General features: G+C 45.7%; 1 protein-coding gene across 1 annotated transcript; it reads left to right on the forward strand.

Moving 5' to 3' along the window:
- Nucleotides 1-461: 461 nt before the first annotated feature.
- Nucleotides 462-24,082, forward strand: LOC143487820 (enteropeptidase-like). The gene is made up of 25 exons (XM_076987033.1): nt 462-738; nt 1,170-1,309; nt 1,571-1,638; nt 3,102-3,244; nt 3,378-3,443; nt 4,891-5,010; nt 5,197-5,305; nt 7,500-7,609; nt 8,454-8,591; nt 9,960-10,109; nt 10,231-10,336; nt 11,540-11,687; nt 12,140-12,281; nt 18,336-18,425; nt 18,705-18,830; nt 18,964-19,104; nt 19,188-19,298; nt 19,811-19,943; nt 21,329-21,424; nt 21,648-21,697; nt 21,794-22,025; nt 22,110-22,291; nt 22,381-22,476; nt 23,452-23,591; nt 23,709-24,082. Exons 1-25 carry the CDS (start codon nt 624-626, stop codon nt 23,901-23,903), a joined length of 3,147 nt encoding a protein of 1,048 aa, XP_076843148.1. The 5' UTR covers nt 462-623; the 3' UTR covers nt 23,904-24,082.
- The last annotated feature ends 2,440 nt before the right edge of the window (nt 24,083-26,522 follow it).

The following is a 26,522-nucleotide window of genomic DNA, read 5'->3' on the forward strand; positions in this document are numbered from 1 at the left end:
TCGAATGACCCCAACCAATCAGATGGTCCGAACCCTATCCAATCAAACACGTTTTCTGTCCTCAAACCACAAGTGACATAAAACTGTCAAAATAACAGTGGGCCTTCATGGAAATACATGATATAAATTTGAATATTCAGAATTCAAACTGATTATTTACATTATTCTATAATGATTATTCTACTTTTAAAATAATTTTCAAAATACAGTAAGGAAGGTAAAATGACAGCAGACTCTAATGTTTAGAGGTTTTGTAATAAGGTAGAATTTGTTCCTGAGCAGGACTAGAGTGCATGATAAGATATCAGAGCCCATGAGCACATTCTCAGGGCCAAAGTGCTTCTCTTTATTGCTGATTAATGGGTCACATATACAGTTATTGTAGTGATTCTCTTTATTGCTGATTAATGGGTCATATATACAGGTATTGTGAGCTATGAACAGACACGTAGTTTCACGACTTCAGATGAGGTAAGAACTCCGTTTAGCTCCTCTAAAACCAGGCCGTGTACCTGCGGAAGAGAGAGCGTACCACAGCAGACTACTCAACCCTGCTAACATCTGAGGAGAGCCAGCAGACCGTGAGCAGGGGGCGAGGAGGAGCAGGAGGAAGGTGTTGCATCATGGGCCAGAGGCGTGGTTGGTCCTCCTTCGAGGTGATCCTCTCTGTCGTGGTCCTGCTGCTCCTACTTGCGTGTTTGGGACTAAGCATCGTTTCCTGGCAAGTTCTTAATGCAGGTAAGAACCTCACAAACATCATCAACAGCACAGTGTGCCCAGAGGTGTGAAAGTCGTTGGAAGGTGTTTCTCTACAAAAATGCCACAAACTGATATGCACTGATATGCACAGACCTCAAAACAGTGTAATCAGTCATTAATGTAGGAGTGGAACACTCAAGGTTTGTACAGAGAAATCAGTGGACACGAATTATAAGCCAAACTTTGCCAAAGTATCACAATTAATTGTGGGATTTATTTAGAAAATAATGAGTTATGTAGATGAGAAATGCATAGACTGATTGGTGGATTGTGAGAGGGCATAGACTCTGATTGGTGGATTGTAGGAGGGGCATAGACTCTGATTGGTTGCTCCTTAGGGGGGCATAGACTCTGATTGGTGGATTGTGAGAGGGTCATGGCTTATTAATGCTGAGTGAATGTTTCTTTAGCTGAGGAGACCCAAGGAGGGTCTACTGACGTGACGTTTCGTGGACGTCTGGTGATCTCAGACGGAGCCTCTTTCACAGACGAGCTCCGAAACAAAAGCAGCACAGGGTTCAAAGCCCTGGCCTTTGACGTCGACCTGCTGGTGAGGCTGAAAACGTGAAACTCTTTCATTTCTATGTGTGTTTAGATGAAGCTGACTCAGTGTTCCTTCTGCACAGAGACTCTGCTGGTCCGGTTGTTCTATCACTGATCTGACAGTGACAGTAATGTCGTTCCACAATTAATCACAATGCTCGTGCATCATGACACACATTGGATATGCCATGTTTGATTGACAGTTCTTTGTTAGTTGTCATCTGTCTATCATCCCGTAACCCCTCCTCTCTTCATGCTGATTGGCCAGGTCAGTGATGCATACAGGCGCAGCTCCCTTAGTGAGCAATTCAGGACGTGCAGGGTGACTGAGTTTAGGTGAGAGGGGACACACACTGGGGGGACTGAGGGGACACACACTGGGGGGACTGAGGGGACACACACTGAGGGGACACACACTGGGGGGACTGAGGGGACACACACTGGGGAGACACACTGGGGGGACTGAGGGGACACACACTGAGGGGACACACACTGGGGAGACACACTGGGGGGACTGAGGGGACACACACTGAGGGGACACACACTGAGGGGACACACACTGGGGGACTGAGGGGACACACACGGGGGGGGACACACTGAGGGGACACACACTGGGGGGACTGAGGGGACACACACTGGGGAGACACACACTGAGGGGACACACACTGAGGGACTGAGGCAACACACACTGAGGGGACACACACTGGGGGGACTGAGGCGACACACACTGAGGGGACACACACTGGGGGGACTGAGGGGACACACACTGGGGAGACACACACTGGGGGGACTGAGGGGACACACACTGGGGGGACTGAGGGGACACACACTGGGGGACACACACTGGGGGACACACACTGAGGGGACACACACTGAGGGGACTGAGGGGACACACACTGAGGGGACACACACTGGGGGGACTGAGGCGACACACACTGAGGGGACACACACTGGGGGGACATACACTGGGGGGACTGAGGGGACACACACTGAGGGGACACACACTGGGGGGACTAAGGGGACACACACTGGGGGGACTGAGGCGACACACACTGAGGGGACACACACTGAGGGGACACACACTGGGGGGGACTGAGGCGACACACACTGAGGGGACACACACTGGGGGGACTGAGGGGACACACACTGGGGGGACACACACTGGGGGGACTGAGGGGACACACACTGAGGGGACACACACTGAGGGGACTGAGGGGACACACACTGGGGGGACTGAGGGGACACACACTGAGGGGACACACACTGAGGGGACACACACTGGGGGGGACTGAGGCGACACACACTGAGGGGACACACACTGGGGGGACTGAGGGGACACACACTGAGGGGACACACACTGGGGGGACTGAGGCGACACACACTGAGGGGACACACACTGGGGGGACTAAGGGGACACACACTGGGGGGACTGAGGCGACACACACTGAGGGGACACACACTGAGGGGACACACACTGGGGGGGACTGAGGCGACACACACTGAGGGGACACACACTGGGGGGACTGAGGGGACACACACTGAGGGGACACACACTGAGGGGACTGAGGGGACACACACTGGGGGGACACACACTGGGGGGACACACACTGGGGGGACTGAGGGGATACACGGCAGCTGTTTTTATTTACAACGGTAGCAGCGTGTTTTGCTGTATATTCTGATGGAATCTTGATTACTGGTATGAAATGGTGAATGATGCTTCTTGTGGAAATGTGTGTTGAAGCACTGAATGATAACGGAGTAGAAGCAGCACTTACATGTTCTCTGGGTTCCTCTAGCCAGGGGAGTGTAATGGTGCACTTTGATCTGGTCTTCCGTGGAGCTGTGGACTCAGAGACAGCACAAGAGCAGCTGGTGACCAGCGTTCAGAGTGGAGCAACAGGGGGACTTGGGATTGATACCAGCACTATTTACATTTCAGGTACTTACTTCGAATTTAAAACTGAACTCAAAATAAAAACCCATCTTGTTAAGGACCATCTTCATCTATCACCTTAATGAAGTAAAATGAAGATGTTCATGGCACTAAAAGTTTGTAACTCCTCTACCAACAGACAGTTTCACCACTCAGATGCCCTCCACAGCACTGACCACCACAGCTGCACCAAGGCCCACTACAGGTACATCACTACAGGTACATCACTACAGGTACACCACTACAGGTGCAACATTACAGGTGCAACATTACAGGTACATCACTACAGGTGCACCACTACTAGTGCGCCACTACAGGTACACCACTACAGGTACACCACTACAGGTACACCACTACAGGTGCACCACTACTAGTGCGCCACTACAGGTACAACACTACAGGTGCAACACTACAGGTACATCACTACAGGTGCACCACTACTAGTGCGCCACTACAGGTACATCACTACAGGTACATCACTACAGGTACACCACTACAGGTACACCACTTCAGGTGCACCACTACTAGTGCGCCACTACAGGTACATCACTACAGGTACACCACTACAGGTACACCACTACAGGTACATCACTACAGGTACATCACTACAGGTGCACCACTACTAGTGCGCCACTACAGGTACACCACTACAGGTACATCACTACAGGTACACCACTACAGGTACAACATTACAGGTACATCACTACAGGTACATCACTACAGGTGCACCACTACTAGTGCGCCACTACAGGTACACCACTACAGGTACACCACTACAGGTGCACCACTACTAGTGCGCCACTACAGGTACAACACTACAGGTGCAACACTACAGGTACATCACTACAGGTGCACCACTACTAGTGAGCCACTACAGGTACAACACTACAGGTGCAACACTACAGGTACATCACTACAGGTGCACCACTACTAGTGCGCCACTACAGGTGCACCACTACTAGTGCGCCACTACAGGTACACCACTACAGGTACAACACTACAGGTGCACCACTACAGGTGCACCACTACAGGTACAACACTACAGGTGCACCACTACAGGTACAACACTACAGGTGCACCACTACTAGTGCGCCACTACAGGTACAACACTACAGGTACACCACTACAGGTACACCACTACTAGTGCGCCACTACAGGTGCAACACTACAGGTACACCACTACAGGTGCGCCACTACAGATACAACACTACAGGTGCAACACTACAGGTACATCACTACAGGTGCACCACTACTAGTGCGCCACTACAGGTGCAACACTACAGGTACACCACTACAGGTGCGCCACTACAGGTACACCACTACAGGTGTGCCACTACAAGTCCGCCACTACAGGTGTGCCACTACAGATACAACACTACAGGTGTGCCACTACAGGTACACCACTACTAGTGCGCCACTACAGGTACACCACTACAGGTACACCACTACAGGTGCGCCACTACAGGTGCGCCACTACAGGTGCAACACTACAGGTGTACTATAACAGCTGAAACAGTTCAGACATGGCAAACACACAAAGCTTGAAGTGTTTGTGTGTGTGTGCGTGCGTGAGCGCGCGCGTGTGTGTGTGTGTGTGTGTGTGTGTGTGTGTGTGTGTGTGCCCATGTGTGTGTGTGTGTGTATTATTATAGTGACGTGCCCAGATGGACAGGAGGCGTGTGGAGATGAAACCACCTGTGTGCTTGTAACCCAGTTCTGTGATGGGATCCCCAACTGTCCTGATGGCCTGGATGAGTCTGACAGCCTCTGTGGTACAGTGCGTGTGTGTGTGTGTGTGTGTGTGTGTGTGTGTGTGTGTGTGTGTGTGTGTGTGTGTGTGTGTGTGTGTGTGTGTGTGTGTGTGTGTGTGTGTGTGTGTGTGTGTGTGTGAATCTCTCCCATAATTCAATCCATGATATTCACTTTGTTCTGATTTACTGAGGTTTATATCTCCATAGCAACAGTGTGTGATGGACAGTTCCTCCTGACTGGTGCGTCTGGGTTTTTCCATTCTAAGAACTTCCCCCTGGATTACGACAACAACACACACTGCCGCTGGATTATTCGGTATGTCTGCTTGCTTGTGCCTCACATCCGCCCCAAACCCTCTGTTCTGTGTCACTCGTAACCTCTCGATATATAGAGAGACCCGGTCTTTTTTTGACACAACTACACTGAACATTTTAACTTTTTTATTTTCTTTTACGGGATTGTGCTGTGATAAACAAATATTGGCGGTCTTAGTTACTCTGGTGTCCTCTGCTGACAGCGCTGAAGTGTGTTCTCTTACTCCACCCCGTGGGGCAGTCCTCTGTGTTGAACATGCATGGTGTTCTCTTACCCCACGCTGTGGGGCAGTTCCTCTGTGTTGAACATGCTCGGTGTTCTCTTACCCCACCCCGCGGGGCAGCTCTCTGTGTTGAACATGCTCGGTGTTCTCTTACCCCACCCTGCGGGGCAGCTCTCTGTGTTGAACATGCTCGGCATTCTTTTACCCCACGCCTTGGGGCAGTCCTCTGTGTTGAACATGCTCGGTGTTCTGTAACCCCACCCCGTGGGGCAGTTCCTCTGTGTTGAACATGCGTGGTGTTCTCTTACCCAACCTGTGGGGCAGTTCCTCTGTGTTGAACATGCTCGGTGTTCTCTAACCCCGTGCCTTGGGGCAGTTCCTCTGTGTTGAACATGCTCTGTGTTCTCTTACCCCACCCTGCGGGGCAGTTCCTCTGTGTTGAACATGCTCGGTGTTCTCTTACCCCACCCTGCGGGGCAGTTCCTCTGTGTTGAACATGCTCGGTGTTCTCTTACCCCACCCTGCGGGGCAGTTCCTCTGTGTTGAACATGCTCGGTGTTCTCTAACCCCGCGCCTTGGGGCAGTTCCTCTGTGTTGAACATGCTCGGTGTTCTCTTACCCCGCTCCTTGGGGCAGTTCCTCTGTGTTGAACATGCTCGGTGTTCTCTAACCCCACGCTGTGGGGCAGTTCCTCTGTGTTGAACATGCTCGGTGTTCTCTTACCCCACCCTGCGGGGCAGTTCCTCTGTGTTGAACATGCTCGGTGTTCTCTAACCCCGCGCTGTGGGGCAGTTCCTCTGTGTTGAACATGCTCGGTGTTCTCTAACCCCGCGCCTTGGGGCAGTTCCTCTGTGTTGAACATGCTCGGTGTTCTCTTACCCCGCTCCTTGGGGCAGTTCCTCTGTGTTGAACATGCTCGGTGTTCTCTAACCCCGCGCTGTGGGGCAGTTCCTCTGTGTTGAACATGCTCGGTGTTCTCTTACTCCACGCTGTGGGGCAGTTCCTCTGTGTTGAACATGCTCGGTGTTCTCTTACCCTGCAGTCCTCTGTGTTGTTTCTCCATCAGTCCAACACACACACACACACACACACACACACACACACACACACACACACACACACACACACACACACACACACACACACACACACACAGCCACTAAACACGTGATCTTACTTCTCAGACGTGTCTGACTTGTTCTGTCATGTCACAGTCTGAGTGTGTGTGAAGAATCACTTTACTACTTTACTACTTTACTACTTTACTACTTTACTACTGTACTACTTTACTACTTTACTACTTTCCTATTGATCCCCTTGGGGAAATGTTCTCTGGTCTGAACCCATCAGGAGAGAATAAGAGAATACACACACACACACACACACACACACACACACTAGTTAGGGGTTAGGGGCCTTACTCAAGGGCACATCACACATGGTCATTACTAGTTAGGGGTTAGGGGCCTTACTCAAGGGCACTTCACACATGGTCATTACTAGTTAGGGGTTAGGGGCCTTACTCAAGGGCACTTCACACATGGCTATTATTGTTCAGAGGCTTGAACCACCAACCTTTCAGTGAAAATGAATTTTTCAGTGAAATATGAAAGTTAATTCATATATTTGTTTCAATATAGCATATTTTGCAAATTATATTTGTCTTAGAAACAAAGTTAATTAATGTTAACTTAATTAACCTTAATTACATTAATAAAGCTGTTTAACAGAACACCAAGAGCATGCAAAGATGTCATCAAAATATAGGATAGTTACTTCAAAGAATCTAACCCTAACCCTAGTTACTTCAAAGAATCTAACCCTAATATGTAAATTTAGTCGATATTTGTTTATTAGAGCAAAATAACATTTCATTGGTCTGGCATTTCTCCTGTTTATTCCGTGTTGAATATAATAGAAATGAACAGGTGTGTCCATGTTATATACACATTTCAACACATTTCCCCACAGTGCTAACAGTGGTCTAGTCATAAAGATCATCTTTGAGGTATTCCGTACCCAGGAAGATGTGGATATCCTGTATCTTTATGAAGGAATCGGTCCTGGGAAAAAATTGGAATGTGAGTTCATGGCTCTTAATCTTTACCTGATCTTGGTTGTACTTGCTATTATTATTACTTTGTGCTTTGCATTAAAATTATAGCACTGCACATAAATAAAGTTGTACATTCAAGATGGAGAAGAACTCTTCTCCAGTGCAGCCATGTTGGTGTTTAGATACCATGTTGGTGTTTAGATGCCATGTTGTGTATCATATCAGCGATGTAGGGTTGAGCACCTGAGAGCGAGTGACAGTGGGTTTCAGTGCCAACACCACAGTGTTATTGGGGTTAAGTGTTTCATGTCCGTGTTAGTGGGGTTAAGTGTTTAGTGTCAGTGTTAGTGGGGTTAAGTGTTTAAAGTCAGTGTTAGTGGGGTTAAGTGTTTAATGTCAGTGTTGGTGGGGTTAACTGTTTCATGTCACAATGTTATTGGGGTTAAGTATTTAATTTCCGTGTTAGTGGGGTTAAGTGTTTAATGTCAGTGTTAGTGGGGTTAAGTGTTTAATGTCAGTGTTAGTGGGGTTAAGTGTTTAATGTCAGTGTTAGTGGGGTTAAGTATTTAATGTCAGTGTTATTGGAGTTAAGTATTTAATGTCCGTGTTAGTGGGGTTAAGTGTTTAATGTCCGTGTTAGTGGGGTGCCCAAGCTCTTAAGCTATCAATGAGTTAAATGATTTTTTGTGTAGATGTTTGAAGTTTGATGTCAGTATTTGATTGATGTCAGTATTTGATTGGTGTCGAACACTTTGATGTCAGTATTTGATTGATGTCAAACACTTTGATGTCAGTATTTGATTGATGTCAAACACTTTGATGTCAGTATTTGATTGATGTCAAACACTTCTTTCCCTCCTTCCTCTCAGACTTGCTGTCAGGTTCCTCCCCGGGAACAATATGGATGCTGTCTCATGAGGTGACTGTAGAATTCTCCTCTAACTTAATCATACACGATAAAGGCTTCAATGCAACATACTGGGCAGAGGACATCACCCATCTGTCCAGTAAGTCTCAGTTTAAAACACCCATACTGGTGTAGCAAAGGCAGAGAACTAACACATCATCACATCTCCATCTCACAAACACACTATCACATTATCACATCTCCATCACAATATCAAACTAAAAACGTATCAGTGATTGAAGGTCTCAGTATGTGGGAAGTTTTTAGTGGGGAACATTATATTGTTTACTGCACATCCTAGGATTCACTCCATTTCTGAATAAAGATGAAATCACTCAGTAAGGTCACAAAGACTTAATATTCTTTCATCTGCACCAACTGCACATACACCACTAACAAAAAAGTAGAGATATTTGGCTTTTGGGTGAAATTAATGGAAAACATAGGTAGGTTGGTTAAGTCGTTCAATGTAATGGTGGTTGGTGAACCCCAACAGAAAACATAGGTAGGTTGGTTAAGTCGATCCATGTAGTGGTGGTGGGTGAACCCCAACAGAAAACATCAGTGTCTCAATTACTTGTCGTGTCCATGAGCATCAATTACAGCTTGACAATGATGTGATGTTCACATGAGTGAACAGCACTGAGGCCCATTGGTCCCTCGTCCATGCAGGACGATGATGTCTGTGTCTGCTGGTGTGGTCAGGTACTCTTGATGACGTCTGTGTGTGCTGGTGTGGTCAGGTACTCTTGATGAGGTCTGTGTCTGTGTAATGACGCATGTACGGACACGTACACGCCGCGTTAGAAAACAGAGGGTGAGGCGGACCCAAGTGCCAGTAGAGCAGACAAAGCCCATGGTGATTAACACTTCTATGGAAGTCCATTTCTATGTCTTTCTGTGACTCTTCCGGTCTCTCTGAATCTCTGTTGCAACCTGCTGATGGCACTCAGAGCTCAGAGGCCACTTTCGTCTAACAACAAAGGTGAGGTGCTGTTGATCATTTGTTGGGTGTCGTTTTGGTCTCATGATATCAAAATGTGAACAACACGATGAGGAAGACATTTATGTTTAAATACCAATTCTAACTGAACGAGGAAATGTATTGGTCGATTCATGGATCTGTTGTGAATTTTGTCATTAGGCTTCATGGAGAACATTAAGTGAAACAGTGAACAGTTGGACATGGGCATTATAAAAGTTTAGAGAAGGTCACTTTAAGTTCACTTGTAAAGGTCAGAGTGCATTTTAGGTTAATCTTGAAACTTCACCCGAAAGCCAAACGTCCCTAACTCTTTGAGAGTAGTACATGTTTAATTTCTTCATATAGTCTTGTAATTATCTATAGGGAATCATGAATATGAGACTTGGTGGTCCTGGCTGTTCTCACAAGTCCCATGTGACCTCTTGGTGACCCCTGGGTGACCCCTGGGTGACCCCTGTGTACTGTCTGCTGGGGCATTTTTAGATGCTGAGAAGATCAACTGCACCTTCGAGGAGGGCTTCTGTTACTGGAGGCAGGACCACGAGGATGATGCTGATTGGTTAAGAGCAAGGGGCTTCACCTTGCCTGCCATGACTGGACCCCTCCATGACCACACCCTGGGAAACGAGTCAGGTAAGACTGCACACCTGAGTTTCTGAGAATCTAAGAAATTAAACATGGATACAAAAACTTTAACCTACTATTAAACATGACCGTTACACAAATTAGTTTAAATATGTCATTAATTTGACAGGATATTACATCATAACCCCATTCAGTCCAGGGAGTTGGAGGAAGGCCTATCGCATCCAGAGTCTTCCATTGGCTTCTGAAAATGGATCAGTGTGTCTGCAGTTTTGGTTTGTAGCCAGATTGGTTTCCATCTCTTAGCAACACAACTCACAGCTCAGGTCCTCTCTACCCGAGTGTCCAAGACACACGATCACAAGTCTGATGACATGATTACAAAATCGATCATTGAACCGTGACCTAAGGTGTCCTGGTGCCTTAAGCACTTATGGAAACCTCTGTGCTCGAACATGATGTTCGTTATGGACAGACTGTGATGAGCACAGATGTCCAATAACAGAACACCACTCAGGTTCAGATCGGAGAGGCCGTTCCTCCCAATTATGCTCTTCAAGGTCCTACTGCCATTGCCCTCGTGAGCATTGAAGTCCCCTAGCAGAACAATAGAACCTTCCAGTATCCTCTCCAAGGACTCCAAGAAAGCCTGGTACTCTGAACTGTCATTTGGAACGACAGTCAGAGTCCGTTCCCCAATCCGAAGGTGCACGGAAGTAACCCTCTTGTCTACTGGGAAAACCCCAACACACAGGCAGTGAGCCGGGGAGCTATAAGCCCACTCCAGCCCTCCGCCTTTCATCCTGGGCAACTCCAGAAAAGAATAAAGTCCAGCCTCTCTCGAGATAATTGGTTCCAGAACCCAAACTGTGTGTTGAGGTGAGCCCAACTATATCTAGTTGGTATCTCTCAGCCTCGCACACCAGCTCAGGCTCCTTCCCAACCAGAGAGGTTACGTTCCATGTCCCAAGAGCCAGATTCAGTAACCGAGGATCAGAACACCAAGGCCCTATGGATCTATGGCCACCAAGGTTATAATAGTTTCAGTTAACGAAAATGTTTTTTCAATATCAGTTTTCATTTTTTCCTTCATTTTCATTAACGATTATAACCTTGACGGCCACCACCTGATCCACAATGCACTGGACCCCTAGTACATTGAGAGACATCCTAGGAGAATGGACTCACGTGTGGACTCACAAGAGTGGACCCACGTGTTTCCTTCGGGCTGTCTTGGGAGACCCTACTGGGGGCGTGTGTGAGATATATATATATATATATATACAATATATCTGTGTATTGTTTTACCTTATCTGTGTGTGTGTGTGTGTGTGTGTGTGTGTGTGTGTGTGTGTGTGTGTGTGTGTGTGTGTGTGTGTGTGTGTGTGTGTGTGTGTGTGTGTGAGATATACAGTATATATGCAGTACATCTGTGTATTGCATACAGCAAACATGTCTGTAAATGTCTTGATTCACAGGTATCACATGTTTGGAGTGGATGTTTGGCGTTTGACAGTAATGATAAAACAAGAGTCAGGAATGACCCCCCTCTTCCAGAAAGAGGGTAACTATGGAGACAACTGGAACTATGGCCAAATAACAATAAACCATACAGCTGATCAAATGGTAAGAGCTCTATATATACACTGTGCTTACGTCTAAGGCCTTCATTATATTTTAAATGTATTTAGACATGAATCTACAAGCTTTGCACACCCATATTAGGGCAGGTTGTGTTGTCTTAGTGGCAGATCCTGTTGGAAGGAAATTGTCAGTGTGAGATATATATATATCTCCTACTTTTCTGAACACACTTCTATATTTAATAACTAGATTCTTCTGTGAAAAGACATAGACCTCTGGATTTGAAAATAATGTTCATAAAATCAGACAGCGTTTCATGTGGTGGTGTAGTAATGTCTTTGTCTCACATGTGTCAAATGCTCTAAGTGCAGTAATGTCTTAGTATCACAGGTGTCATATTCTCTAGTCTCACGTGTGTCATGTGCTTTTTGAACAGTCATGGAAGATGCTGACTCCTTTATTGCCATGGCCCTGTATTGTTGGTGTGTGTGTAGGTTGTTTTTGAAGCACAGAAGTATGGGGGGCTCAGGAGCGACATTGCGCTAGATGACATCAGCATGAGGTCTGGGCCCTGTGGGGAGGGGCCTCCAGACCCAACCCCAGTGCCCCTCACTACTACGCCCCCTCCTGGACCAAGTAGAGTAACACGGCTGTACCAGCACACTTCACTACAGTCAGCAGAGCAAGCACTGCCATGTTGAAGTATAGCATGTAGCCAAACAAGGAACAGATCCTCTAGTGTATGTGGCACTCCAGTGTGTGTGGCGCTCCAGTGTGTGTGGCGCTCCAGTGTGTGTGGCGCTTCAGTGTGTGTGGCGCTCTAGTGTGTGTGAGATCCTCTAGTACACCGTTTCTCAAAGTGTGGGGCGCGCCCGGGCGCAAGCAATTGGAAGAAATGAACCTTTCTAAAGCCTGGTTTATACTTTCGCGAGTGACCGTAGCGCGTGACTCCGCCGCGCGACCCTGCGCGAACGGTGGAAGCGTTTATACTTTCCGCGTGCAGTGTTCTTCGTAACGATATGTGGTAGTATAAAGAAACACCCCTCAACAACAGGGGAAGGAACATTTACCTGATGAATTTTAATGTTGCTTTGTGTTTCAGTTTTGAAAGTGCTGAAATTTAGGCTAAAGTACTTGAAAATGCTTGAAATTGTAACTACTTTGTTTCACAACAAATATCTGTCTGACTGAACAGTTCTCTTGTATTACGTTAACAAATACGAGCCTCTTGTAATTCCAGGACGAAACATGAGAGAACGTGAAGACGTTAAGATTGGGCGTTTTGAAAATAAACAACCATTAAATAATGTGATAAAAAAAGCAAATTATTTCGAATAATTTCGAGTATATGTATAAATATTTAACTTAATTAAGTTTAACGTGCTGAGAAATATTGAAATGGACCTTGAAAATGACGTACACGTCCTTTATTCCACCTTATAAAAGGTGTATGAACCCTGCAAACATGACTTTGTTTATTGCGCTGAGGCGCGGCGCACGCGAAGTTACAAAATTCAAGAGGTGCACGACCTCGCGAATCGACAGCGAGCGAGGCCCTCGCGCACGGGCGGAGCCACAGCGATTACGTAATTTTCGCTCGCGACGCGTCAAGTATAAACAAATTACGTTCACCACCCCCTTCAACAAATTACGTTCACCATCCGTTCATGGGACGTGGAATTTCACCTTCTTCTGAGGTGGGGAATGATAGAAAAAGTTTGAGAACCACTGCTCTAGTATGTGTTATGTGCTCTAATGCGTGTGATGCTCTAGTGTGTGTGGCGTCTGCCTCTTGTGGTTCTTGTAGCAGACTTTAGACACTTATTATTATGTACATTCTAAACACCTCTAGAACATAATAAACAAAGCCATTGTGCATAGGTACTAACAGGTAGGATTGTTATATATGCTAATAACATGCAGATGTCATGTCTCCAAGCTCTTCAGAAGAAGCAGGTGCTAAATGTTTGATCACACTTTCTATAGCGGTGAAGGTGCCTCCACGTCTCTAAACACACTGAACCTGTGTGAACCCCAAACACCAACACTATTCACTCCAAACACTGAAGCTGTGTGAACCCCAAACACCAACACTATTTACTCCAAACACTGAACCTGTGTGAACCGCAAACACCAACACTATTCACTTTAAACACTGAAGCTGTATGAACCTCAAACACTGACACTATTCACTCCAAACACTGAAGCTGTATGAACCTCAAACACTGACACTATTCACTCCAAACACTGAAGCTGTATGAACCTTAAACACCAACACTATTCATTCCAAACACTGAGGCTGTGTTGAGGATTTTCTGATGCTTTATAGCAGGCGTACTCAACTAAATTTGTCCGCGGTCCAATTTTGGCAGATACCTGTGACCTGAGGTCCGGTGCGGCGGGGGTGGCGAACGTAAGTTGTTGAGCGGGGGGGGGCTTTCGCGAGCGTCACTGCAGTGTTCTCCGAAACGATATGTGGTAGAAACACCCCTCAAAACAGGGGAATGAACATTTACCTGACCAATTTTAATGTTGCTATATGTTTCAGGTTTGAAAAGTGCTGGAATTTAGGTTAAAGTACTTTAAAATGCTTGAAATTGTAACTACTTGGTTTCACAACAAATAGCTGTCTGACTGAATAGTTCTCTTGTACTGTATTAGGTTAACAAATACGAGCCTCTTGTAATTCATGTAATTCATTACAATTCTTGTAAAACATGCTGGGAAATATTGAAATGGACCTTGAAAGTGACGTACAAGTGCTTTAATTCCACCTTATAAAGGTGTATGAACCCTGAAAACGTGACTTTGTTCATTGCGCTGAAGCGCGGCGCGAAGTTACAAAATTCGAGAGGTGCACGACCTCTCGAACCGACAGCGCGCGAGACACTCGCGCACACGCGGAGCCAGGGACGGACTGGCCATCGGGCATACCGGGCATTTTCCCGGTGGGCCGACGTGCTATTTTGGCCGACAGTCCTGACACTTTTTTTATCTATTTATATATTGGTCTGACCGGCCCATAAAACAAGTAGATCAGTGGGCCGATTCAGATGGAGGCTGGCTGATTGACACTTGTCTGGCGAATCACATTAACACACCTTTCGCGATGCTCCTGCTGCCTGCATAATGCATTTGGCAAAAAAAGTCAGCGCGAGAGTTTACCGGTCCTTAAACACGCTGGTATGCAGCCCATTTGTTATTTTCTTTACTGACACAGAGCTGTACCAATCATATCATCAAACACCCCCTCCTCCATGCGCCGGTGCGTAGTGCAATCTAACGTTGATTAACATAACGTACGTGAGTATCTGAGATGGAGAAAAAGCGCAAAGGAGGTGCAGAGAAACTACGACAAAAAAGAAGCTTGAACTTCAAGTAAACGCTGCCAAATGTATAAAAATTACTCAAATGTTTGCCACAGCAGGGCCTTCATCAGCTCCCGTGGCTGATGACAGTGGTGACGGTGGCCAGTGGACAGAAACATGTACTGAACGTGCGGTAAGCCTGACTCCTTTCAGAGCAGCTATAAAATGAGTAGGGTTAAGCAACCAAACCCTTTGCCAAATCTGATAAATTGATAAAACATCAATAAAATCATTTTGGCTAATGTTCTATGGCCGAGTTAGTTTGTATTGTAAATGCAAAAGGTAAAATAAGTGAATAACGTCCTTACCTCTATTATAAGACTTTGTGTACACTGACTGAATGAGAAAATAAGCCTATTTTAGTACTTTTATGTCTTCCATTCTGAACTAAATAGTCTTAAATTTGAGAACACTTTAAAAACCTCCATTCACCAACAAAAACAGTACTAAGTCACTCAGCAGGCAGCATTCTATTTTCATTATTATACTATTAATATTTGTGGGGTGAGTAGTAGGCTAGGCTAAGGCTATGCTTGGTAGGAAGGGGAAATGTTTGGTAGCTTTTATGGAGGTGTTTAGGGACAATGTACAGAAATTAAAGGAAATTACACTTTTTAAAATGGTAATTTTGTTTATTGCCTGTGCCATATGCCAATGCTGCTGTGTGCCTCTTCACAAATCTTCATAAATCCAGTATTTCTAGGTGTATTTTTAAAGCCACCATTCAATTAAACTGAGTTACTGGGCAGTTTTCTGATTTTGTTATTAGGCCATTGATTGTTTAACTTGTAAGCCTAGGTTTAGCTACTTTTTCGCCTGGATGTGTTTGGGGGCATTTAGCCTAGCTGGCTAAAGAAAATGTAGGCTCTAATTAAAGAAAATCTTATTTTTTACAATGACAATTTTTTTTGCCAGTATTATGCCAATGCAGCTGTGTGTCTGTTTTTCTGATAAAACAACAATAATTAATTCCTTATGTTGAGATAAAAAAAAAACATACATTCATTCTTTTGACTGGGTAAGTTCACAATTTATTGAGTACTACTCTTGGAAGAGTTAGCATCTGATCCTTTATTTTTCATCTCTATTCTTTCTTTCTCTTGTCTTCCTCCCTGAAACACATAGGCACACCCAGTTGGATGAATGCTGCATTCGTTACTGTGATGGAGTGGTTCAATATGCATTTTCATACTGTTAATAAACAAAACTTTTTGAAAGTATTTAATGATTTAAAAATTATTTAATTTCACTCTCACTAATTCCTGTAAACTCATGGCATGGCTTAGGGTACATGGTTTTAAAGAGTGTAAACTGTTGGTATACACATTCAAAAAACTGAAAAGTGTGAAAAGCGTTATCGAGTGTGAGTGGGCCGGTCTGGTCCAAAAATGCCAGGGCCGATTTTTTGTCCCAGTCCGCCCCTGCGCGGAGCCACAGCGATTACATCATTTTCGCCGCGCGGACCCTCGCGCCGCTCGCGAAGCGTCAACCAGGCAGGCTTGTTGTTGAGCGGGGGGTGGCGAACGTAAGTTGTTGAGCGGGGGTGGCAAACGTAAAGCCTGGTTTATACTTTCGCGAGCGACCGTAGCGCGCGGCTCCGCCCACCTCGCGCGACCCTGCGCGAGCGGTGTAGGCGTTTATACTTTCGCGAACGTCGCGAGCGTCGCTGCAGTGTTCTCCGAAACGATAGGTGGCGATAGGTGGCAGTGGAGAATAAAAAACCCCTCCAAAACCGGGGAAAGAACATTTTACCTGACCAGAGACCGTATATATACACATCAGGCATCAAACGTAGTTATGGCTTTGCAGTGTTGTCCGAAACGATACGTTAACAAATACGAGCCTCTTGTAATTCCAGGGCGAAACATGAGAGAACGTGAAGACGTTAAGATTGGGCGTTTTGAAAATAAACAATCATAAACTAATGTGATTAAAAAAGCGAATTATTTCGATTCATTTCGAGTATATGTATAAATATTTAACTTAATTCAGTTTAACGTGCTGGGAAATATTGAAATGGACCTTGAAAGTGCCGTACAAGTGCTTTAATTCCAACTTGTTTAGGTGTATGAACCCTGCAAACATGACTTTGTCGGTCGCGCTGAAGCGCGGCGCGCGCGCGAAGTTACAAAATTCGAGAGGTGCACGGGCGGAGCCACAGCGATTACGTCATTTTCGCCGCGCGGACCCTCGCGCCGCTCGCGGCGCGTCGAGTATAAACCAGGCTTAAGCAGGGTCGCGCGAGGTGGGCGGAGCCGCGCGCTACGGTCGCTCGCGAAAGTATAAACCAGGCTTTACGTTTGCCACCCCCGCTCAACAGCTTAAGCCTGGTTTATACTCGACGCCGAGGGTCCGCGCGGCGAAAATGACGTAATCGCTGTGGCTCCGCCCGTGCACCTCTCGAATTTTGTAACTTCGCGCGCGCGCCGCGCTTCAGCGCGATGGACAAAGTCATGTTTGCCGGGTTCATACACCTTTACAAGGTGGAATTAAAGCATTTGTACGTCACTTTCAAGGTCCATTTCAATATTTCCCAGCACGTTAAACTTAATTAAGTTAAATATTTATACATATACTCGAAATTAATCGACATAATTCGCTTTTTATCACATTATTTAATGGTTGTTTATTTTCAAAACGCCCAATCTTAACGTCTTCACGTTCTCTCATGTTTCGTCCTGGAATTACAAGAGGCTCTTATTTGTTAACGTATCGTTTCGAACAACATTGCAAAGCCATATTTACGTTTGATGCCTGATGTGTATATATACGGTCTCTGGTCAGGTAAAAATGTTCTTTCCCCGGTTTTGCAGGGGTTTTTTATTCTCCACTGCCACCTATCGCCACCTATCGTTTCGGAGAACACTGCAGCGACGCTCGCGACGTTCGCGAAAGTATAAACGCCTACACCGCTCGCGCAGGGTCGCGCGAGGTGGGCGGAGCCGCGCGCTACGGTCGCTCGCGAAAGTATAAACCAGGCTTTAACGTGACGGAGTGTTTTTTCAATAGCCCTGAAATAAATGCTACGGTTTTGTTTTAGTCCGTATCCAGTTAATCAGGAATGAGATTGGGTCCGGACAGGACTGCGTTCGGGTCCGGATCCGGACCGCGGTCCGCCAGTTGAGTACCCCTGCTTTATAGTGTGACATCAGTGAACAGAGATGCAATAACTGACTGCAACACTAAACCCCACAGTGCACATGACATAACAGATACCATGATATCTCTCTCTGTCTGACTCTAGATCAGAGTTGTGCTAATTCAGTTATTAATGTTCATATGAACGCCTGTTATTGTTTTTGTTGTTTTTACACGATGCCAGTGGACTGTGGAGGTCCCTTTGATCTATATGTAACAAACTCAACGTTCAGCACTCCCAACTACCCACATTACTACAGAAATGAAGCTTCATGTAAGTATTACAACCACTGTGTTCTTTGAATCTTACATTTGTCAGTGTGTTCATATTTGCTGGGTTCCTTTTCTCATCCAGTAAGTGTTCTATTTTAGTAAGTTAAGTGTTCTTTGAGGTATATTGAAGTATGTCACTAAGGTATATTGAGGTATGTCACTGAGGTATATTGAGGTACGTCACTGAGGTATATTGAGGTACGTCACTGAGGTATATTGAGGTACGTCACTGAGGTATATTGAGGTACTTCACTGAGGTATATTGTGTGGTTTTGATCAGGTTTGTGGACTTTACATGCTGAGGAAGGGCAAAATATTCAACTCCATTTTCAAGATTTTGCTTTGGAGATGCCCTATGACACGGTGGAGATCCGAGACGGGGAGGAGCCTCACTCCATGTTGCTAGGTGAGTTCAGTACAGGTAAAATGTGATGGTCAGAGATTAAAGTTCTTCAATTGCCTCTAATCTGGTCATGAAGGACACACACAGAGTTCATGTTGTCCCCTTTGTTGTCCATCCCATGTCTTCCACCCTGAAGATGTCCTGACTGGAACTGATCCCTTTCCTGACCTGTTCTCCACAACGTCTCAGATGACTGTGAGGTTCATGTCCGACATCTCAGGAACAAATCGGGGCTTTCTGGCAAACTTCAGTGCAGGTTTCCATCTGGGCCAGCCAGGTGACACGTGCAACTGTTCTACAGTACGAAATCTGTGGTCACCAAAGAAAGATTTAGAAATAACAAAAAAGATGTCTTTGCAGAGCCTTGTGAGACTGACCAGTACCAGTGCAGGTCAGGAGAGTGTGTGCATGGTTCCAATGTGTGTGATGGAACGCTTAGCTGCCCAGATGGTTCTGATGAAGCCTACTGTGGTGAGTATTTACTGTGTTGAGTGTCTACTGTGGTGAGTATTTACTGTGTTGAGTGTCTACTGTGGTGAGTGTTTACTGTGTTGAGTGTTTACTGTGGTGAGTATTTACTGTGGTGAGTGTTTACAGTGGTGAGTATTTACAGTGGTGAGTGTTTACAGTGGTGAGTGTTTACTGTGGTGAGTGTTTACTCTGATGAGTATTTACTGTGGTGCGTGTTTACTCTGATGAGTATTTACGGTGGTGAGTGTTTACGGTGGTGAGTGTTTAATGTATGTGTGTTTATTGTGGTGATTATTGGTTACTGTGGTATGTTTAAATCTATGTAAGGCCGATGCGTTTGAAGTGCAGGCGGTTTGGGGGCTGTGTGTGCACATTTATAGAAGCCTATGAAAAATTATATCACGTGATAGCAGAAAGAGCATTAGCAAGTGCATTAAATTAATACTTAAATGATTATTCATATAAACACGTGAAATTATTAATTTATTATTTTATATTTCATTGTACTTTAGTGCATTTGATGTCCGTAAATCTGACTGGAACTCGGCGCCTAAGAATTCAGGTTGAGAAGATCCTCTACACAGCATGTGCACAGAGCTGGAGTCAACATCTCTCCACCATCTTCTGTCACTATCTGGGCTACAGGTGATGGTGACTCGTACAAAGATCCATGTGTCCATAGTGTAGTGTAGTGGTATCTGTGTGTCTGTAGTGTAGTGGAATCTGTGTGTCTGTAGTGTAGTGGTATCTGTGTGTCTGTAGTGTAGTGGTATCCGTGTGTCTGTAGTGTAGTGGTATCCGTGTGTCTGTAGTGTAGTGGTATCTGTGTGTCTGTAGTGTAGTGGAATCTGTGTGTCTGTAGTGTAGTGGTATCTGCGTGTCTGTAGTGTAGTGGTATCTGTGTGTCTGTAGTGTAGGGGTATCTGTGTGTCTGTAGTGTAGTGGTATCTGTGTGTCTGTAGTGTAGTGGTATCCGTGTGTCTGTAGTGTAGTGGTATCTGTGTGTCTGTAGTGTAGTGGTATCCGTGTGTCTGTAGTGTAGTGGTATCCGTGTGTCTGTAGTGTAGTGGTATCTGTGGGTCTGTAGTGTAGGGGTATCCGTGTGTGTAGTGTAGTGGTATCCGTGTGTCTGTAGTGTAGTGGTATCCGTGTGTCTGTAGTGTAGGGGTATCTGTGTGTCTGTAGTGTAGTGGTATGTGTGTCTGTAGTGTAGTGGTATCTGTGTGTCTGTAATGTAGTGGTATGTGTGTCTGTAGTGTAGTGGTATCCGTGTGTCTGTAATGTAGTGGTATCCCTGTGTCTGTAGTGTAGTGGTATCCGTGTGTCTGTAGTGTAGTGGTATCTGTGTGTCTGTAGTGTAGTGGTATCTGTGTGTCTGTAGTGTAGTGGTATCCGTGTGTCTGTAGTGTAGTGGTATCTGTGTGTCTGTAGTGTAGTGGTATCTGTGTGTCTGTAGTGTAGGGGTATCCGTGTGTCTGTAGTGTAGTGGTATCCGTGTGTCTGTAGTGTAGTGGTATCTGTGTGTCTGTAGTGTAGTGGTATCTGTGTGTCTGTAGTGTAGTGGTATCCGTGTGTCTGTAGTGTAGTGGTATCTGTGTGTCTGTAGTGTAGTGGTATCCGTGTGTCTGTAGTGTAGTGGTATCCGTGTGTCTGTAGTGTAGTGGTATCCGTTTGTCTGTAGTGTAGTGGCATCTGTGTGTAGTGGTACACACAGATGCCACTACACTACAGACACAGATGCCTCTACACTACTACACTACAGACAGTGGTGTAGTGGTATCTGTGTGTCTGTAGTGTAGGGGTATCCGTGTGTCTGTAGTGTAGTGGTATCGGTGTGTCTGTAGTGTAGGGGTATGCGTGTGTCTGTAGTGTAGTTGTATCCATGTGTCTGTAATGTAGGGGTATCCATATGTCTATGCTGTACTGCCTATTAGGAAAATACATTTTCCAAGTGTTTTTTCCCAATAATGTAATAATAAATGTTATAATAAATGTTTGAGTTTCTTCTAATAATCTTATTGTCCATCAAGGTCAGGAAACGTTTCATTTGTGCCACTTGTTGAAGAGGACGCTCCCTTTACTACAGTCAACTTGACAGGAGAGGGCGCTCTCGAGCTAAAACCCAGGTATCACTGTGTGATATACATGTTTTTATTTACATACACACACACACACACACACACACACACATTTATATATATATATGAGAGAGTAAAAGGTGTGTGTGTGTGTGTGTGTGTGTGTGTGTGTGTGTGTGTGTGTGTGTGTGTGTGTGTGTGTGTGTGTGTGAGTGTGTATGTATGTAAAATGCAGTAATCATATTTTCAAACTTTTCTCTTTGTTTAAAAGTGAGAGATGTCCAGGTGAAATGGTCGTATCACTTCACTGCAACAACCAGCGTAAGTAAGAAGCCGAGGTTTGAATTTACACTACAGAGAAAATTAATTTCCCATTAGAGAGAAACAGTGTGAGCCTCAAACTGGCCTGTTTTACAGCGTGTGGAACACGGATGATCGCCATGGAGACCGGCTCCAGGTCGTATTCAGCAAAAGAAACAGAAAAGCAGGAGACGAGCTATTATGGGATGGATCGAGTGGTGGGAGGGGAACAGGCACAGAAGGGGGCGTGGCCATGGATGGTGTCTCTTCAGTGGCAAGGCCGACACGTGTGTGGAGCTGCTGTGATTGACAGAGAGTGGCTGGTGACGGCTGCCCACTGTGTGTTTGGGTAAGTGCTCGTCACACAATGATGCTCCACGTGATTCAAACAGACACGTTCACAACGTAAACACGCTGGTCTGTGTGTCCGTAGAAGGAACAATCACCTGCAGTACTGGGAAGCTGTGTTGGGTATGCATTCCCAGTATGAGGTGGACACTTCAGAAAGACAAACCCGTCTAGTGGATCAAATCATCATCAACCAGCACTACAACAGGAGGACAAAAGACTCTGACATTGCACTGATTCATTTAGAGACCCCGGTGAACTTCACAGGTAGGTTTCCCGCCTGTGTGGCCTTTATCTCTCACACCTCTGTCTGCAGCCTTGTTCAAACCAGCACCTCACAGGTCTCCTTCCTGCAGACCACATACAGCCCATCTGCCTGCCTGACCCCAAGCAACAGTTTGAACCTGGAAGAAAATGTGTGATAACTGGCTGGGGTGCAGTATCTGAAGGAGGTGAGTGACCTCGCCTGGGTTAAAATATAAAACTACACGTCATTAAAACTGCAGTGAAGAGCGTGAGGTTCTCAGAAGAACACGATGTTCTGGACGGAGGTCCATCATCTGCTCCATCAGTGAAGAACTCTTGTTCTGCAGTTTTTGTAGTTATTTGTACTAATATTCAACAGTGTTTAGGTGAGGGTTCACCAGTGGGGAACCGTCAGGGCCCTCTACGCCCTCTCAGAGGGCCTAAAATATTCTTAAAACATAAATATATACAATTTATCAATTTTTTAAAATCTACTTACAGTTTGACAATCGACATCTAAACAATTACAAAAATATAAGCAAATAAATGATTCACCCGTGTCTATTCAATCTGTGTTGGAAGGTGAGGGGTTGAGTGGAAGCCTGTGAGCCTGTGTCTCCGCCTATCAGGACTGTGATGCCCGCTGTTTGTTTACAGAGGGCCTGGCAGTTATAATTCAGCGCAATACTAGTTTCAAATGACAGTAAAATTGACCAATCATATCTTCCCTCTTAGTGAGCGGGCTTAACTGTATGATAATTTCCGCCCGCTGTGGCGACGCTAGCTGTTGTTAGCGTACCACCGCTAGCTAGTTTCGATTCAGTCCTTTGACGTCCTCGTTTACATATTCCGCTTCCGAGAACCACGGAGCTGTGAAACCTTATTTTGTTGGAGCATTATTTTGCTTAAGAAGTTATCTAGTACAGATAATATTGTTTATTGCGTTTCTAAAGCTGTACAGCTGTCTCAGTTCACTGTGTGTGAGTGTAAGAGTCGTGTCTCTGTGCTTCAACAGTGTTTAGGTGAGGGTTCACTCTGTGTGAGTGTAAGAGTCGTGTCTCTGTGCTTCAACAGTGTTTAGATGAGGGTTCACTGTGTGTGAGTGTAAGTGTCTCTGTGTTTCAACAGTGTTTAGATGAGGGTTCACTGTGTGTGAGTGTAAGTGTCTCTGTGCTTCACAGGCAGTATGTCGAACACACTGCGTCAGGCGGTTTTGCCCATCCTGGGCAGCGCACTGTGTCAGGACTGGATGCCAGAGTACCACATCACCGAGCGCATGGTGTGTGCCGGCTACGCTGACGGAGGCCACGACAGCTGCCAGGTCTGTGCAATGGTGGCTAGACACTTAAACATCAGTGAAGTTCACAGTTATGTGAAGAGATCTTAGATCACGTTTGGAAAAGCCCATATTTGTTGTGCCACTGTGTTACTCTTCCAGGCTGATTCTGGAGGTCCATTTATGTGTGAAGAGGATGACCACTGGGTCCTGGTGGGTGTGACATCATTTGGCAGGGGCTGTGGGCGACCCCAGCGCCCGGGGGTGTACGTTAATGTCAGCCAGTTCACAGACTGGGTGGTGGAGACTCGCCGCCTGTCCTCATACTGGGATAGTTCTGTCCTCAGACTGGGATAGTTGTGTCCTCAGACTGGTGTAACAGGTGTGTGTGTCGTGAGTCCTTTAATCGTCATCTATACAGTCCTGACACACCCGTAATACTTCTGTGTGGTGTTCTGGGTGTCCGTGGTAAGCGAAGGGGAAGAATGAACTCTGAGGTGATCAGTGCTGTAACTACTGCTGCTTTATTTCAAGGGTCTGTACATGAAACAATAAACAATCATTGAAGACAATGTGTACAGAGAGTTTTTTCCACACAGTCGAGCCGTCGACAGACACACTCATGAGGCCTACAGCTCCCTCCTAGCAGACAACGCACATGGAAAATTAGCTCGAGCACATGTCCAACAGAAAAACTAGAAAAACAGCGCTTTCCCTTCCATTTACTCTTATATGACTAACATAAAATGAGTCACACAGTATTACGAATGATTTAACCTCACACTAGTTTTAGAGTAATTTCAGGCTTTACAAAACACATTTATATGGAGAACATGAAGAAACACTGACCTCCTATCAGCTCGTAACCCGTGGACTGAGAGGCTAACCGGAAAAGGTGTTGCAACTAGTTCTCTCTTAAAGAGACAGTACAGGTATTTGCCAAACTCCAGCCTGAAATGAAATGACGATGTTGCAGTGCATTTACCAGGATTTGGTGGAGTTTCATCACTATTATGTTTTTGTAGTACTGTGTTAATTTTGATTGGGTTACATTGGGTTAAATCCACCAATATCCTGATAAACTGAATGCAGCACTGACCACAAACCAACAAGGGACTAGTGAACATGATGGTGCAAATAAAAGTGAAGACCTAGTTCACGTCAATTTAATAGTCATCCCCTTCAAGGGTTAGGAGAAGAACGAGATTGATCAGGTCACGAGATCCTCTCAGAACAGTATGATGTTACACAACACCAGACTTGGCTCTACTAATCATAAGTTACTAACGGACAAGACAAAAAATGAGAATGTCACCTACTTTAGGATAACCCATGTAAATTATTGAAATCAGATTAATAATTAAACACAAAATGTTTGCTCTTCTGCAAAGGTTTCTGGACCATTGAGTCAATTAATCTATTAAGACACGTTACCAGTCTACCTGCACATGTTCTTACAGAACCCTCTATCTGTGGAACTGAATCAGTGGGAACGGAGTCATCAGGTAAGACTGAAGTGTCCAGGTGTGCATGTGTGGTGACACCTGTATCTGCAGCTACAGCAGAAAAACCATGCAGATGATGATGGAGGAGGAAGAGTCCATCCACACAGATGATGATGATGGAGGAGGAAGAGTCCATCCACACAGATGATGATGATGGAGGAGGAAGAGTCCATCCACACAGATGATGATGGAGGAGGAAGAGTCCATCCCCACAGATGATGATGATGGAGGATGAAGAGTTCATCCACACAGATGATGATGATGGAGGAGGAAGAGTCCATCCACACAGATGATGATGATGATGGAGGAGAAAGAGTTCATCCCCACAGATGATGATGATGGAGGAGGAAGAGTCCATCCCCACAGATGATGATGATGGAGGAGGAAGAGTCCATCCACACAGATGATGATGGAGGAGGAAGAGTTCATCCACACAGATGATGATGATGGAGGAGGAAGAGTCCATCCCCAAAGATGATGATGGAGGAGGAAGAGTCCATCACCACAGATGATGATGATGGAGGAGGAAGAGTCCATCCACACAGATGATGATGGAGGAGGAAGAGTTCATCCCCACAGATGATGATGATGGAGGAGGAAGAGTCCATCCCCAAAGATGATGATGGAGGAGGAAGAGTCCATCCACACAGATGATGATGATGGAGGAGGAAGAGTCCATCCACACAGATGATGATGATGGAGGAGGAAGAGTTCATCCACACAGATGATGATGATGGAGGAGGAAGAGTTCATCCACACAGATGATGATGGAGGAGGAAGAGTCCATCCCCACAGATGATGATGATGGAGGAGGAAGAGTTCATCCACACAGATGATGATGATGGAGGATGAAGAGTCCATCCACACAGATGATGATGATGGAGGAGGAAGAGTTCATCCACACAGATGATGATGATGGAGGAGGAAGAGTTCATCCACACAGATGATGATGATGGAGGAGGAAGAGTTCATCCACACAGATGATGATGGAGGAGGAAGAGTCCATCCCCACAGATGATGATGATGGAGGAGGAAGAGTTCATCCACACAGATGATGATGATGGAGGAGGAAGAGTCCATCCCCAAAGATGATGATGGAGGAGGAAGAGTCCATCACCACAGATGATGATGATGGAGGAGGAAGAGTCCATCCACACAGATGATGATGGAGGAGGAAGAGTTCATCCCCACAGATGATGATGATGGAGGAGGAAGAGTCCATCCCCAAAGATGATGATGGAGGAGGAAGAGTCCATCCACACAGATGATGATGATGGAGGAGGAAGAGTCCATCCACACAGATGATGATGATGGAGGAGGAAGAGTTCATCCACACAGATGATGATGGAGGAGGAAGAGTCCATCCCCACAGATGATGATGATGGAGGAGGAAGAGTTCATCCACACAGATGATGATGATGGAGGAGGAAGAGTCCATCACCACAGATGATGATGATGGAGGAGGAAGAGT

Source organism: Brachyhypopomus gauderio, unplaced genomic scaffold (assembly GCF_052324685.1).
Source record: "Brachyhypopomus gauderio isolate BG-103 unplaced genomic scaffold, BGAUD_0.2 sc50, whole genome shotgun sequence".
In the NCBI taxonomy this organism is placed as follows: Eukaryota; Metazoa; Chordata; class Actinopteri; order Gymnotiformes; family Hypopomidae; genus Brachyhypopomus; species Brachyhypopomus gauderio.